Source organism: Dipodomys merriami, unplaced genomic scaffold (genome assembly GCF_024711535.1).
Source record: "Dipodomys merriami isolate MVZ:Mamm:240054 unplaced genomic scaffold, mDipMer1.0.p SCAF_138, whole genome shotgun sequence".
Classification (NCBI taxonomy): domain Eukaryota; kingdom Metazoa; phylum Chordata; class Mammalia; order Rodentia; family Heteromyidae; genus Dipodomys; species Dipodomys merriami.
This window is the reverse complement of record NW_027202693.1, coordinates 967,193-982,500: the sequence shown is the minus strand read 5'-3', so window position 1 is coordinate 982,500 and position 15,308 is coordinate 967,193. Positions and strand designations below refer to the sequence as shown.

At 48.3% G+C, this 15,308-nt stretch overlaps 1 protein-coding gene across 4 annotated transcripts in view; it reads left to right on the top strand.

The window, feature by feature from the left end:
- Nucleotides 1–14,698, top strand: part of LOC138825588 (transmembrane channel-like protein 5) — a 41,024-nt gene extending 26,326 nt beyond the window's left edge. For 3 of the 4 annotated variants that reach the window (XM_070020250.1, XM_070020251.1, XM_070020253.1), the window contains 12 exons: nucleotides 567–722; nucleotides 1,619–1,770; nucleotides 3,729–3,807; nucleotides 5,515–5,612; nucleotides 6,692–6,787; nucleotides 8,110–8,185; nucleotides 8,394–8,527; nucleotides 10,541–10,714; nucleotides 11,896–11,974; nucleotides 12,933–13,073; nucleotides 13,566–13,608; nucleotides 14,208–14,698. In XM_070020250.1, the coding sequence (XP_069876351.1) occupies nucleotides 567–722; nucleotides 1,619–1,770; nucleotides 3,729–3,807; nucleotides 5,515–5,612; nucleotides 6,692–6,787; nucleotides 8,110–8,185; nucleotides 8,394–8,527; nucleotides 10,541–10,714; nucleotides 11,896–11,974; nucleotides 12,933–13,073; nucleotides 13,566–13,608; nucleotides 14,208–14,254 (1,275 nt within the window). In that variant the 3' untranslated portion in view covers nucleotides 14,255–14,698. The remainder of the gene's footprint in view (nucleotides 1–566; nucleotides 723–1,618; nucleotides 1,771–3,728; nucleotides 3,808–5,514; nucleotides 5,613–6,691; nucleotides 6,788–8,109; nucleotides 8,186–8,393; nucleotides 8,528–10,540; nucleotides 10,715–11,895; nucleotides 11,975–12,932; nucleotides 13,074–13,565; nucleotides 13,609–14,207) is intronic. The other variant, XM_070020252.1, reaches the window with a different exon arrangement.
- Nucleotides 14,699–15,308: the final 610 nt, after the last annotated feature.

Genomic DNA, 15,308 nt, shown 5'->3' with positions numbered 1-15,308 from the left:
CCTCAGCACCACATAAGCAAAAAGAAAAAAGCCGGAAGTGGCGCTGTGGCTCAAGTGGTAGAGTGCTAGCCTTGAGCTGAAGAGCTGAGGGACAGCGCCCAGGCCCAGAGTTCAGGCCCATGACCGGACCCAAAAAAAAAAAAAAAAAAAAAAAAAAGAATAAGATCAAAAGCTATGGGTCTTGGTCTGGGAAGGTGGCTCAGTGGTAGAGCGCTTGCCTTGCATGCAGGAGGCCCTGGGTTCAATTCCTCAGCACCACATAAGCAGAAAAAGCCAGAACTGGTGCTGTGGCTCAAGTGGTAGAGTGCTCGCCTTGAGCTTGAAGAGCTGAGGGACAGTGTTCAGGCCCTGAGTTCAAACCCCACGACCAACAACAAATAAAATAAAATAAAATTAAAAGCTATGGGTCTTTGTCAGAGATGGAAAGGAAATTTAGCCAAGGTGATGGGGTTCTTGGCCATTTTGAGATTCTCCCATAATCCATTTCCAGCATGAACTTCTGCCTCAGCTGCAGATCTGGGTGGCTTTGTGACCTGTGGGTCAACTTGATGGGCGTGTGTTTGCAGGAGAACCTGTCGGAGATTCGTCAGGAGAACACCAAATTCACGTTCCACCAGCAGCTGACCCGCTTTTCTGCCCACGTGGTGGCCTGGCTTGTCTCTACGGGAATGGCCGCAACCTGCTGTGTAGCTGTGTATTACCTGTCTCAGTTCAACTCTGAGGTAAAGCAGACAGACAGGATGATCCCGTCTGGAAGCAAAGAGCCAGAGGCTAGGCTGGGTAGAGGGAAGGTGGTACAAAGCCCTTCCTTTTAGCCTGGATTGGTGGCTGGGTGTTTAAAACTGTGTATCTTGGGAATGGATGCTAGTGACTGGCTCACACCTATAGTCACAGCTACTTAAGAGGTTGAGATATGAGGATCGAGATTCAAACCCAGCCTAGGCAAAAAAGTCTATGAGTCTTACTTCCAACGAATCACTAGAAAAATGGAAGTGGAAGTGTGGCTCAGGTGGTAGAGCACCAGCCTTGAGCAAAATAGCCGAGCAAGCGTGTGAGATACTGAGTTCAAACTCTGGTACCAGCCCCCAAAACAAAACAAAACAAAATTAAAAACACCTTCACAATCTCCCTGGGCAGGAAAGTCTCTGAGACCTTTTTTTTTTGGTCGGTTGTGGGGCTTGAACTCTGGGCTTGGGCACTGTCCCTGCACTCTTCAGCTCAAGGCAAGTGCTCTACTGCTTGAGCCACAGTGCCACTTCTGATTTTCTGAGTAGTTTATTGAAGATAAGAGTCTCATGGACTTTTCTGCCCAGGCTGGCTTTGAACTGCAATCCTCAGATCTCAGCCTCCTGAGTAGCTGGGATTACAGGTGTGAGCCACCGGTGCCTGGCTCTGAGACTCTTATTTCCAATAATCCACCAGAAAACCAGACATGGAGATGTGGCTCAAAGTGGTAGAGTGCTAGCCTCGAGCAAAAGAACAAAGGGACAGTGCCCAGGCCTCTAGGTCAAGCCCCACAACTGACCAAAAGAGAGAGGGGGGGGAGAGAGAGACAGAGACGGGGGGGGGGAGGCCCAGCACTGAGTGGGCATCTTGGTCCTCTCCTCCACTCGGACAGTTCCTGAAGACACACAGGAACCCCGGGGCTGTGCTCTTACTGCCTTTCGTCGTATCCTGTATCAACCTGGCTGTGCCACGCTTTTACTCCATGTTCAGGCTTGTGGAGAGGTTTGAGATGCCACGGCATGAAGTCTACGTCCTCCTGATCCGGTAGGTGTGTCTGCCATACTCGAGTAGGCCTCATTTCTAGGGAGCCAAAAGAGATTTGGCTCAAATCCCCAAGTTCTGAGCTCCAGAAGAACAGAATTCCAAGAGTAGCGCAGGTCCACCAAAGAACCTTGCAAAAACACTTACTGAATACAACTGCTTTTTCTAGGGCCCCCCTCCCTCAAAGTGATCCCTTACTTTTCTCAATAACTGTCCTCCTCCTCCAGGATAACACCTACAGATGGGCGGGGCGGTGCACTGCACCAAGGCCTCTGGCTGAGGAATTATGGGGGACTGAAACCATAAAGAGTCAAGCCAAGCCCTGGTTCCCACAGCACCACTTCTGGGGAGACACAGTTCTGCGACTCAGGCCGCCCACCCCCACAGAGGTGGGAGGGGTCACTCACTGACCTCAGGGTTTGATAGATAAAGGTGAATGCTACCCCAATCCAGACATGATAGCTGGTTCTCTCAGTAGCCCTGCCTGAAGATGATTTTCCTTTACAGTTCACTGTTAGGGGCTGCTCTTTTCCGTGGCCTCGGAGATCTGGCTCCTGTCCTCTTTTTGCCTCTGTCCTCCTTGATCATGGCCCCTTCTCCCTCACTGGCCTCCTAAGTGTTCACACACATGCCCGACTATGTACCTACCTCCGGGCTGTGCTTTCTGCCTGGAAAGCTCTTTTTCCACAGAGAGCAACATGGCTCATTTTCTGGCTTTCTTTTGACTTCTGCTCCCAGGTTGGAGAGCTCTTCCCTGACCCCCTCACTTTCCTTTCTTCTCTGCATCATAATTTTCTTACCAAATACTAACTTTCTTATTTATTGGTTTCTCACACTCCACACACACACACACACACACACACACACACACACACACACACACACACACACACACACACACACACACACACACACACACACACCTTATGGGGAACTCTTTGCCTTGTTCACAATTACCTGAGACATAACAGGTTATCAATACTCATGGTGGAAATGAATGACTGAACACGTCAGTCACGCAGTCTCTTCATTATCCCTCCACATGGACCACATTACCCCTTTTGTAGGTGTGGGCACCGTCACCCCCATAACCTTGCATCCTGGGTAAGATGGATGTAATGGACCAGAGTTGTAAAGATGAAGGGGGAAGATTAAGGAGAGCAGGCATCCAAGACACCCTTCCACTGAAGAACATTTACTATTAAAGCAACAGGAAGTTAGGTGATGTCACAAAAGAGTGTCAGAATAAATTGGGTTATGCTGCCATAACAAAAATCCCCCAAGGAGGAGGTAGGCGAGAACTGATTGTATATAACACAGAATTGAGAACTGTAAGGGCAGGGGTGGGTGAAGGGGCTGTGAAGTTGTTGAAGTAATGACAGGGACCGAGATGCATTGTGTACATTAACTGCTTTGTTAAATGGCAAAAAAAAAAAAAAAAGAAAGCATTACATAAGCTAAAATGAGGATCAGTGAGGGAAGGGGGTAATAAAGGAGGGTGAGGGGTCACCTAGATCAAGATGCACGGTATTCATAAACTGTCCTGTACAACTACTTAAAGATAATGCAATTACTCAAAAAAGTCCCCCCAGATCTCCACAGCCTGGGAAACAATGGCTTCTTTCTTTCCTGTGTGACCTCTGCACTGTGGACTGGCCAGATGATTCTGCCTGTGATATTCCCCAAGGGGCCAGGCTGTGAGCACCGGAACATAATTGGGAGACAAGGGCGTTAGAGGATCACACGCTGACTTAGAGGCCATAGTGATAAGTCTCACTCCTGCTCACCTGCCATTGGTTAGATCTAATCAGTCAGATGACCTCCAGCCTGCCAGAGTGTTGGGGCAGAGGGGGCGGGACAGGAAGGGCAGGACCATCTCTCCACAGATATGTTGGCAAGCACACGCTCAGGAGGCTCCACGGAGGGTAACGAGAGCCGTTTCTCTTCTGTGGTTGATCTAGAAACATCCTGCTGAAAATATCCATCATTGGCATTCTTTGTTACTACTGGCTCAACGTCGTGGCTCTGTCAGGAGAAGAGGTGAGAGATCCCCGGGGTGTTCTGTCCTGTTGAGTTGTCATTGCTTGGTCTTACCATGGAGGATGTGAGTTTCTGGATGGCCATGACTCTGTGTTTGGCACAAATGCCTTTGGGGCAGAGAGAGGAGTGAGTCTAGGAGACAGCCCCATGGCATGAGAGGCCACCATGAACACGCGAAGATCCTAGTCAAAAGCCAGCTGCATCATCGCTCAACCTCTTGAGGCGTCAGTTTTCCCATCTGTAACATGGGCACGTTGGCTTATACCATTGTGGGTGGAATAAGCGTGTGCCCAGCATATACTAGACCTGCTGTGGTGGTGTCCCACCCCTGATACATCCTGGCCCGCCCTCATTTGCCTGTGGCTTTTAAGTCCTCCCTCACCTCGGGTGATAGTGTCCAGCCCACCCACCTAGAGAGTTGTGCCCCACATGCCTTCAGGAAACTCACCCTCTCTGGTCATCCCCTCATGGTGACTCTGCTTCCCCAAGACAGACAGCCTCTACCTCTACCGGATTTCTTAGCTTTTGCCAGTGCTAGGCCCTCAGGGCACAGGAAGCCCTGGAGTTTGACCTAGAGTTGGGGAAGAAAGGGCATCTCTTTAACTCTCGGCCACCCTTTGTCCCTGAGGCCCCCCCCCCACAACACTGCTGTGCCCAGATGCAAATTGTTTTGCATGAACATGACACCCTCACCTTTTCATCCAAGTTATTGAAGAAGTTCAAACCAGCTTTCCTTAATAGAGAAGATATCTTACTATCCTTCCATCTATCCATCCATGCATTGATCTGTCTGTCTGTCCATCCATTCATCTGTTCATCCATCCATCATTTATCCATCTATATCCACTGTACATTTATCCATCTGTACATCTATCCATCCATCCATCTGTACATCCATTCATCCCTCTATCTACTCATCCATCCATTCATTCACTGATCCATCTATCTGTTCATCTGTCCATCTATCCATTTGTCCATCCATCCATCCATCTATTGACCTGTCCATCCATCAATCTATCCATTTCTATGTATCTATCCACTCATCTATCCATCTATTCACTGACCCATTCATCTGTCCTTCCACTGGTCCATCCTTCTATCCATCCATCCATGCATTCATCCTTTACTCTCTCCATCTATGTATCTACCCACCTATCCATTTTTGGGCTGCACACACAAAACTTTCCTCTCCTCCCTAAGCCAAATCTAAAAGCTTCAGCCTATCAGCAACTTGCACTGGCTTTCTGCAGAACTTAATAACCACAAATTTCATAAACCAATGCCTTTGGGGCATTAGCCTGCTTACACCTCAAAGTCATTATCTCAGTCAAGCAGACACTGACTGATTTTCTGTGTGGTCATTGGGCAAAAAGAAGAGAAGCATTCTTAACGCCAGTGCCTCTCATGTTCCTGAAGAACCCAATTATCCTGGGCCAAGAAATGGGATGCAGAAGGAAAAGGTCTGAGATGAAATGACTTAAAGGGAGGGCTGATGAGAAAGGGGAGTTGGTACACGTAGAAGGTCAGCCCTAGGAGAGGCAGAAGAGAGACTTGAAAACAGACTTGGCCCCATTTGTGCAAAGAGGGAAATCTGCTTTTCTGGGTACTAAGGTCTGGATCAAGCCCCCAGCCACCTCTAAGCACAGGAAGCCAGGGATGGAACAGATTAAACAGAGCCCCACATCCTTCCTCTCGTCTGCATTCCAGTGTTGGGAGAGCCTCATTGGCCAGGAGATCTACCGGTTCCTCCTGATGGACTTCGTGTTCTCCATAGCAGATTCCTTACTGGGGGAATTTCTTCGGAGGTAAATAATTGTCATCAAGAATATTTAATTGGCCAGGCACTGGTGGCCTGTAATCCTGAAAATCCTAGCTACTCAGGAGGCTGGATCTGAGGATCGCAGTTCAAAGCCAGCCCAGGCAGGAAAGTCCGTGAAACTCTTATTGCCAATAAACTACCAGAAAACCAGAAGTGGTGCTGTGGCTCAAGTGGTAGGGTGCTCGCCTTAATTGTTCCTAGTGCTGACCCCACAGGAGTGTATTGATCTGCCCACTGACCTTGGAACAACATTCTCTTCTAAGCCAAATTTTACCTTAACCTGCTGAGTCATTGAGTCCAGGTGATCCTTGATAATTTTTTTTCTTTTTTTTTGGTGGTGGTGGGGGGGTCCAGTCATGGGGCCTGAACTCTGGGCCTGGGCGCTTGAGCTCTTCAGCTCAAGGCTAGTGCTCTACCACTTGAGCCACAGCGCCACTTCTGGCTTTTTTCTTTTTGCTTATGTGGTGCTGGGGAATAGAACCCAGGGCCTCATGCATGCAAGGCAAGCGTTCTACCACTGAGCCACCTTCCCAGCCCCGATAATTTCTTTAAAAAAAGAATCTCACAGACTTTTCTGTCTGGGCTGGCTTTAAACCACGATCCTCAGATCTCAGCCTCTTGAGTAGCTAGCCTTCCAGGCATGAGCCATTGGCACCCTGTTCACTTAGCTTCTTTGCTCAAGGCTGGCACCCTACTGTTTGAGCCATGTTTCTACTTCTGGCTTTTTGGTGATTAGTTGGAGATATATCTCGAATTTGTCTACCTGTGCTGACTTCCAGTTGCAACCCTCAGATTTCAGCCTCCTGAGTAGCTAGGGTTACAGGTGTAAGCCTCTGACTACTGGCTATTAACTCTTTTTCACAACCCAGATACACTCAGTACCTCCCCTCAAATGGGCCAACTTTTGTTATCATTTTTTTTGTTTTCGTTTTTGTTTTTTGTTTTTGTTTTTGTTTTGTGCTGGACTCACTCACAGTGTTCCTGGTCTGTAGGAGATCTTTGGAAGAGGGAGGTGTTTTGTTGTTATTTTTACAGTTTGAGAACTAGTCTAGTATCTTTTCACAGGCTCATTGGGATGAAGTTTAGCACCAGCTGTGGCTTACAGGAGTTTGACATTGCCAGGAATGTTCTGGAACTGATCTACTCACAAACTCTGGCATGGTAAGTTTTGCAGCTTGGTTGGCTCCTACCTCAATGCAGACTTGAAATTTTGGAGATGAACTCCCAAATCTGTTGTTTTGAAAACTGCATGGTGGTGTATGTATGTTGTGTGTGGGGGGTGGGGGGGATATCGAATCCTAACTAGTGACTTTTCTAAGAAAAAAAGAAAAGAAAAAGGAAAAGTGGAATGCCCCCCCCTGGGGGGGAGGTCTGTTTGTTCGTTCTAAGGGCCATGAGGGAAGGAAGCGTCTCTCCCAGGACTCCATCCTTGGCTGATGACTGTCTTCTCCCTGAGGGTTTTGCATAATCATCTGTCCACACATTTGTGGCCCAATCTCTTCTTGGAAGGCCACTAATCACATTGACTAGGACCCAGCGCAGATCATTTTAACTTAATTATTGCTTTAAAGATCATCCCCTTTGTCCAAATGCAGGCACATTTGGAGTGTGTGTGTGTGTGTGTGTGTGTGTGTGTGTGTGTGTGTGTGTGTGTGTGTACATCATCATAAGAAGTTTGGTGGTGGTGATGGGGCTTGAGCTCAGGGCTTGGGCACTGTCCCTGAGATTTTGTGCTCAAGACTAGAACTCTACCACTTTGAACTGTGGTTTACCACTTTGAACCACAGCACCACTTCTGGTTTCCTGGTGGTTAGAAACAAGAGTCATGGGCTGGGAATGTGGCTCAAGTGGTAGAGTGCTAATCTTGAGCAAAAAAAAGCTCATGGACAGTGCCCAGGCTCTGAGTGCAAGCCCCAGGACAAGAAAGAAAGAAAGAAAAAGAAAGAAAGAAAGAAAGAAAGAAAGAAAGAAAGAAAGAAAGAAAGAAAGAAAGAAAGAAAGAAAGAAAGAAAGAAAGAAGAAAGAAAGAGAAAGAGAGAGAGAAAGAAAGAGAGAAAGAGAGAGAGAGAAAGAGAGAGAGAAAGAGAGAGAGAGAGAGAAAGAGAGAAAGAAAGAGAGAGAAAGAAAGAAAGAGAGAAAGAAAGAGAGGAGAGGAAGAGGGAGAGGAAGAGGGAGAAAGAGAGGGAGAAGGAAGGGGAGGAGAGAGAGAGGAAGAAGGCGGAGGAGGAGGAGGAGGAAGAGGAGGAGGAGGATGAGAAGGAGGAGGAGGAGACATATGGACTCTCCTGACTGAGCTGGCTTCAAACTGTGATCCTCATATCTCAGCCTCTTGAGTAGCTAGGATCACAGGCATGAGCCAGGTTCCTGGCCATCATAGGAACTTTAAGGGGGGGGGGACACAGTTCCACACTCTCCCTTCCTCATCCACCCTCCACTCTGCTCTCTCGCCTGGTCTCTGACACTCACCCCCTTTTTCCTCACAGGCTCGGAATCTTCTTTAGCCCTCTGCTGCCCTTGATCCAGATGGTGATGCTCTTCATCATGTTTTATGTCAAAAATGTGAGCCCACCCCAGTCAGCTTCCCCCAATCAGCTTGCAGCCAGTCAGCTTGAAGCCAATCAGCTTCACCTAAATTTCCTTGGGGCATGTGGGGGCAGGACTGGGGAGGAGCCTGGAGGCAGGGATGGGGTATGGTGGGATCAGGGGAGGTCTGGTGAGTTCCCTCCCGGGCAGATTTGGGAGGTGACTTGTGTGTCTCTCTCCTCAGATCAGCCTCATGATGAACTTCCAGCCTCCAAGCAAAGCCTGGAGAGCCTCACAGATGATAACGTTCTTCATCCTCCTGCTCTTCTTCCCGTCCTTCACTGGGGTTCTGTGCACCCTGGCCATCACCATCTGGAGGTAAGGCATGGCGGCCATAACTGAGGCTTAAGAGACCAGGCTTAAGCTGGGCATTGGTGGCTCACACCTGTCATCCTAGCTATTCAGGAGGCTGAGATCTGAGGAGTATGGTTCAAAGCCAGCCCGGGCAGGAAAGACCGTGAGATGCTTTTTTTTTTTTTTTTGTGGTGGGTCATGGGGCTTGAACTCTGGGTCTGGGCGCTGTCCCTCAGCTCTTCAGCTCAAGGCTAGCGCTCTACCACTTGAGCTACAGCGCCATTTCTGATTTTCTAGTGGTTTATTGGAGATAGGAGTCTCATGGTCTTTCCTGCCCAGGCTGGCTTTGAACGAGATTCTCAGATCTCAGCCTCCTGAGTAACTAGGATGACAGGTGAGAGCCACTGACACCTGGCTTCTGTGAGACTCTTCTCTATAATAAACCACTAGAAAACTGGAAGTGGCGCTGTGGCTCAAGCAGTAGAGTGCTAGCCTTGATCTGAAGAGCTGAGGGACAGCGCCCAGGCCCAGAGTTCAAGCCCTATGACTGACAAAAAAAAAAAAAAAAGAGAGACTAGCCTTAGTGTGCCTGTCATCCTAACCACTTGGGAGGCAGAGATAGGAGGATGGAGGGTTGAGGCCAGCCCTACAACAACAACAAAAAGTAAGATTCAAAGAATTAAGTGGGTGTTGCAGTTCACACCCATAATTACACTCATGCAGGAAGCCTAGGTAGGTGGAGGAGATGTAAAGAAAAGAGAAGAAAAGAAAGGTGGCTGGGGGCGTGGCTCAAGTGGACCAGCACTAGCCTTGAGCTGAAGAGCTCAGGGACAGCACCCAGGCCCAGAGTTCAAGCCCCATAAGTGACAAAAAAGAAAATTCTTTTTGGACAATGTCAGCCCTTCCCTTGCTCTCTCCCAGTTCTCTCCTCTCATTCTCATCTACATGTTGTATAGTTGCTCTGTGTTCTTTAGAACTTGGTCTGGGGGTGGCTGGGGTACAGGATCAGTGACCTGATAAAGGGGGTGGCTGGGAATAGGGGTGGGCTGTGTGTTGGTCGGTCTGCGTAGGAAAGTCATGCTTCAGAAACTAGCCCTGGGAAGACAGTCTCACCGGGTCAGTCAGACTCCCCCGTTGTTAAAACAGAACTTACAAAGTGCTTCATAACAGGCTGGACACTGGTAGCTTGTGTCTGTAATCGCCTACCTACTCAGGAGCCTGAGACTAGGAGGACTTGAGGTTCAGAGGCAGCCCAGGGAGAAAAGTCCATGAGATGCTATCTCAAAAAACCTAGCAAAAAGCTAGGCTGGATGCCTGGCTCAAGTGGTAGAACACCAGCTAAGCAACCAAATCCAGCAAGTGTGAGACCCTGAATCCAAACCCTGGTACCAGAAAAACACAACCGATATAGAGCTCTAACCATGGTCTCTTAGTAACCTGCAGACACTAAGCATAAAAAACTGGATTTATTCTACACACCAGGCACCCATAGTTGGAAGCAGTTTCCTTGCTTCTGCCAAGGACTGGAAGTTTCCCAGAATGGTAGGGGCCCATGCCTCCAGCTGGGAAGCAGAATGTTAGCTCAGTGAACCAAAAGGCCCCCTCCCGGCCTCCCCCCATCACCTCCCCTTGGTTCTGTTGTACTGCGGCCCAAGCTCTTGTTCAATTTCTAGTACCCATCCTTTCCTATCTGTCCCCCCCTACCCCTTGCCCTGTGCCTGCTTTGTCTCCTCTGGATTCCAGCTCCAAAGCCACCTCTTAAATTCCACCATCCTGGGGCTGGGAAGTTGACTCAGTGGTAGAGTGCTTGCCTTGCATGCATGAGGCCCTGGGTTCGATTCCTCAGCACCACATAAGCAGAAGCCGCCAGCAAGTGGCGCTGTGGCTCAAGTGATAGACTGCTAGCCTTGAGCAAAAAAGAAAAATGCAAAACGCTTAGGGACAGTGCCCAGGCCTTGACCCCAGGACTGACCCCAAAAAAGAGTTGTTTCCAGGTCCTCTATTCCAGTGGCCTTTCCCACCCCTTGTTTTTCCCAGGTTGCGGCCTTCAGCTGACTGCGGCCCCTTTCGAGGGCTGTCCTCCTTCATCGAGGCCATCTACAGCTGGATTGACACCCTGAGCAGGACGCCCGGCTACCAGTGGGTTGTGTGGATCTATCGGAATCTCATCGGCCGGGTGCACTTCTTCTTCATCCTCACTCTCATTGTGCTGTAAGCTGGGCTTCTGGGAACCTTGGGCTAGTGGGGGGAGCTCTAAGGGAACCCTACATGGTAACCAGATGAAGATAGCTTAGGGTTGGAAAGCCAAGAGCCACAGCATAGCTCTGGGCTCAGGGTGGTCCTGACTCTACTCTTCAATAGATAAGGTTGTTTGTTTGTGCCAGTCCTGGGGCTTGAACTCAGGGCCTGGGGTTCTGTCCCTAAACTTTGCTTTTTTCTTTTCCTCTCAAGGATAGAGCCTTACCACTTGAGCCACAGCTCCATTTCCAGTTTTTGTGTTTTTTTTTTAATTAGTTTGGTGGGTTTTGGTGCTTAATTGGAGAGAAGAATCTCATAGACTCTCCTGCCAGTTGCTGGGGCTGGCTTCAAACTGCAATCCTCAGATCTCAGACTCCTGAGTAGCTAGGATGACAGGCATGAGCCACTAGCACCTGGCTGAATAAGTTGTGTGTTTTTTTTTTAAATTTTAAATAATTTGTTTAATCTCTTTTTTTTTCCCCTGGCCACTCTAAGACTTGAACTTGGGGCCTTGCATTGGCTAAACAGGCATTCTACCACTCCAACCACAACCCCAACCTTTTTGCTTTCATTGATTACACTCCCACCCCTACACACCCACCACCAACAGTGACCTGCCCAGAGCTTTGTTCTGAGCTGTCTAGACTTTGCATTTACTGGGTCTACAGGCAATGCTCCTTGCCACAAGCAGCATGGCCTACAACTTAACTGGACCTGGAGTTAGCCTCAGACCTCACAAGCTAAGGGCTCCATCTCCCAAGGCTCCACCCACTGCTGATGCAAGTGGCAAGTCCCAGGATGTGCATCTGACTCACTGTCGGTGAGGTCAGGCCAGGTTGTCAGGACCCCTCCACACATTCAATCATGTGTTGAGATGCCTCAAACTCAGGAATGTGTTCCTTCTTTACTATGGGTTAGGGAAGAACCAAGTGGAAGCCAGGCTTGGAAATCCCATGCTAGCCTTGAGCAGAAAAGCTCAGGGACAGTGCCCAAGGCCTTGAGTTCAAGCCCTAGGACCTGAACAAAAAACAAGAAAAAAAAAAACAACCAAATGAAACTCACTTGTGAGCAAATGTGCTGACTCTTTTGCCCCACTGAGATTTGGAGTCTCAAAGCCCTGACCAGCGTGTCTGTGGTTCTGTCTCTTCCTCCAGAATCATCACATATCTTTACTGGCAGATTACAGAGGGAAGGAAGATTATGATCAGACTGCTTCACGAACAGATCATTAACGTGAGTCCCGTTGTTCCTGGAAGCAACCCAGAATGCAAGGGCTTTGGGCAATTCTTAGGAAGATCTTGGGCAGTGTTGGGTAATCGGAGGAGAACTTGAGGTCTTTCACCACAGGCCTGCTTGCTTGAAGGTCTCCCACAGAGCTATTGTCTCCCAAAGATCCCAAGCAGATGCAACAGCAACTCTTTTCAAACATTGACCACTGAGTTTTGCCAAACAAAACAAAACAAAAGCCTAAGCAGGAGAATCATGGTTCAGCCTGGCCAAGATGTGAACAGGAGACCCTATAAGAAAGCTAATGGAAAAAAAAAAGAAGAAAGGGGTGGAGGTATGGTTCAGGTGGTAGAGCACCTGCTGCATAAACTTTGAGGCTTTGAGTTCAAATCCCCTGGACTTCCCCCCCCCCAAAAAAAAATCCACTGGTAGATGTTAAAATTAGCAGGTACAAGTTTAAGGAGGAGGGTTGGGAATGTAGCTTAGTGGTAGAGTGCTTGCCTAGCATGCACTAGCATGGGCTCGATTCTTCAGTACCACATAAGCAGAAAAATTGAAGCCTGGAAATGGGTTGACCATGCCTGATCTGCCCCAGACAAATAGCTGATAGCCGGGGTCCCCTACCTCAACACACAGGTATAATTGCTCCATACCCTCCCAGGAGAAGGTAGCTTTCTTGTTACTCTGTCTAGTTTTGAATCTCAGATCTCCATCAACACAGATAACTTTGGTAAATGGGACATGGACAGGGCTGATTTCGAGATAGGGCTGGAGGAATCGCTTCACGACACAAGGCAGGAATCCTTTGTGGGCAGGTTGCCATTAGCTTTGCTGTGAAATACATTTCTATTCATTAGAAGACAAGATGGCGGCCATGTCTATTCAGTTTCTGGATCCTTCCTTTTCACCGATAGTTTCTAAACCCAGCACCATCATCCAGTCCCCATGTCTTCCTTTTTGGCAGGAGGGTAAAGACAAGATGTTCCTGATAGAAAAGTTGATGAAGCTGCAGGATGCGGAGAAGAGAGCAAACCCCAGCTCACTTGTCTTAGAAAGGAGGGAGGCGGAGCAGGAGGTGAGGTCTGCCGCTGCTGACCCCTACCAGGTAAACTGGCCTCCTGTCAAAAGGGCCCCAGCCAACAGAGACCAAGACCTGTCCTGGGCAGATGGAGGTCGGGGAGATTACACAAGGGCACATGGCTTTCTATGTTCAAGCATCTAGGTGTGTTTATTTTTATTATTACTTAAAAAATGATGCCAGGCACTGGTGGCTCACACCTGTCATCTCTAGCTACTCAGGAGACTGAGATCTGACAATCGCAGGAAAGTCCATGAGACTCTTATCTTCAATGAACCACCCCCCCCAAAAAAAAAGCTGGGAGTGGAGCTGTGGTTCAAGTGGTAGAGCACCAGCCTTGAGCAAATGAGTTCAGGGATAGCACTCGGGCTCCGAGTTCAAGCCCAGGACTGTCATTAAACATAAATAATTATAAAATACTAAGGGGGGGGGCACAAATCATGTCAATGACACAATGAGACCCAGGGGCTATATTCCTCTCCCAAGTGATGTAGCAACACTTTTCCCCCTTTTTGGCAGCAACAGGACCCTTTGTATCGGGAGGAGCGTGATTCTGCGCCTGGTGAGTAACAACACAGACACACTGTAGGACATGTATCCCAGCGATGCGGCCCATGGAGGAGGCTGGAATCGCGCCTGTATGGATTTGTTCATTGTAAACTGACCCAAACTGGCTGGGGTAGAAATCCAGGAGTTGGGCTTGCTTTAGGTCTGGCCTACAGCAGTCTCATGATGTCAGAGCCTTCTTTCTGACTTCTGCTCCTTTCACTAACAGGCCCTTCCTAACGATTACACAGCTGCTTTGCCAATCTCTTCCATCTTCTCTCAGGTTCTATCTAGTGGGAAAGAGCAAGACCCAGAGGTCTCAGTGTATCATCGGGGCTGATGGAATGAGGTGGCCATCACAAACCAGCCACTATGTTTTATAATGCACAGCACTATTTTGGGGTCAGATCGGAGTCACATGACTCTGCTGTGGGTAGATTATAAGGGAGTTCGGAGAGAGGATTACAGAAACTAAAGGGGAACCCAAGCAAGAAAGGCATGAACAGCTTGTGGAATCTTCTAGAGGCACTGAAGTGTGTTCATTGTGGACATGGGGCTGGGTGGCTCTCAATGAATTTCTCTTCATCTTCAATTAACTTCCTGTGTCGAATCCAGACCTGAGATTCAGGCGATCCGTTCAAGAGGAGAACCCAAGAGCCTGATGACTACTGTGGCTGGTAGACCGAGCCAGTTAAAACGACAAAAATGGAGTTTCTTCCATGACACCAGAGCAAGGGCCTGGAGGACCTTCCCAGAGAGGATGCCACGCCGAGAGGGAACAAGAACCCACAGTGCAAATGGCCAAGTAAAATGGGGCTGTATGCTGCTATTTTTCAAATCTGGATTGCTGATTTTTTTTCAAGACAGAAAAAAAAAATACTTAGGGTTTTCCAATAAAGACTGTTGTGATATTGAAATTAACTCATTCACACACCTGGGAAGAGGTCAGCAGAGAACCATACATCTTATCTGTAAATGTTATGCCTGAATCACTGATCCTTAGGAATCTCTCCCTCCCAGAGCTGGCAGAGGTTTTGAAACCTGTGCTAAGGGGTCCAGAATGAATAAAAATATGATCAACTATGTAATTAATCAACTATGTAAAGCACTGCAATTGTCACCCTTGTATTTGTGATTTGGAGCTAAACGCATTCCCAGGTTATCCAAAGCTGACATACCATCAGAGGTCTTGTCTCTAAACTCTGGTATATATTGAGCTAAAAAATTTTAGGGGTTGGACCAAGGTAGGGGAGGTTTGGGGGTACCAGGGAGCAGGGAAATCTTTGCTCCTGAGGTGTTTGCCAAAAGACTCACTGAGTGTTCTTAACACTGAAGGCTCCTCTAGACACTTTTTTTTTGGGGGGGTGGGGAGGGTGCTAATCCTGAAGCTTGAACTCAGAACTGGGTGCTATCCCTGACTTTGTGCTCAGGGCTAGCACTCTACCACTTGAGCCACAGCTCCATTTTCAGCTTTTTGGTGGTTAATTAGAGATAAAGAGTCTGGCTTCAAACCACAATCCTGAGTAACTAGGATTACAGGTGTGAGCTACTGGCGCCCAGCTCCCTCTCAAAAGTTCCACTACTTGCTAATCATGCCACAAACTGGGGACCAAGCTTTCAACAGGGGAGGTTTTAAGAGGCACTTAACCAAACCCCAGTACTTTCTGATAGTGGCTAGAAGCTAGAGGGCTCTTGTAGTGTTAAGGATAGGAAGAG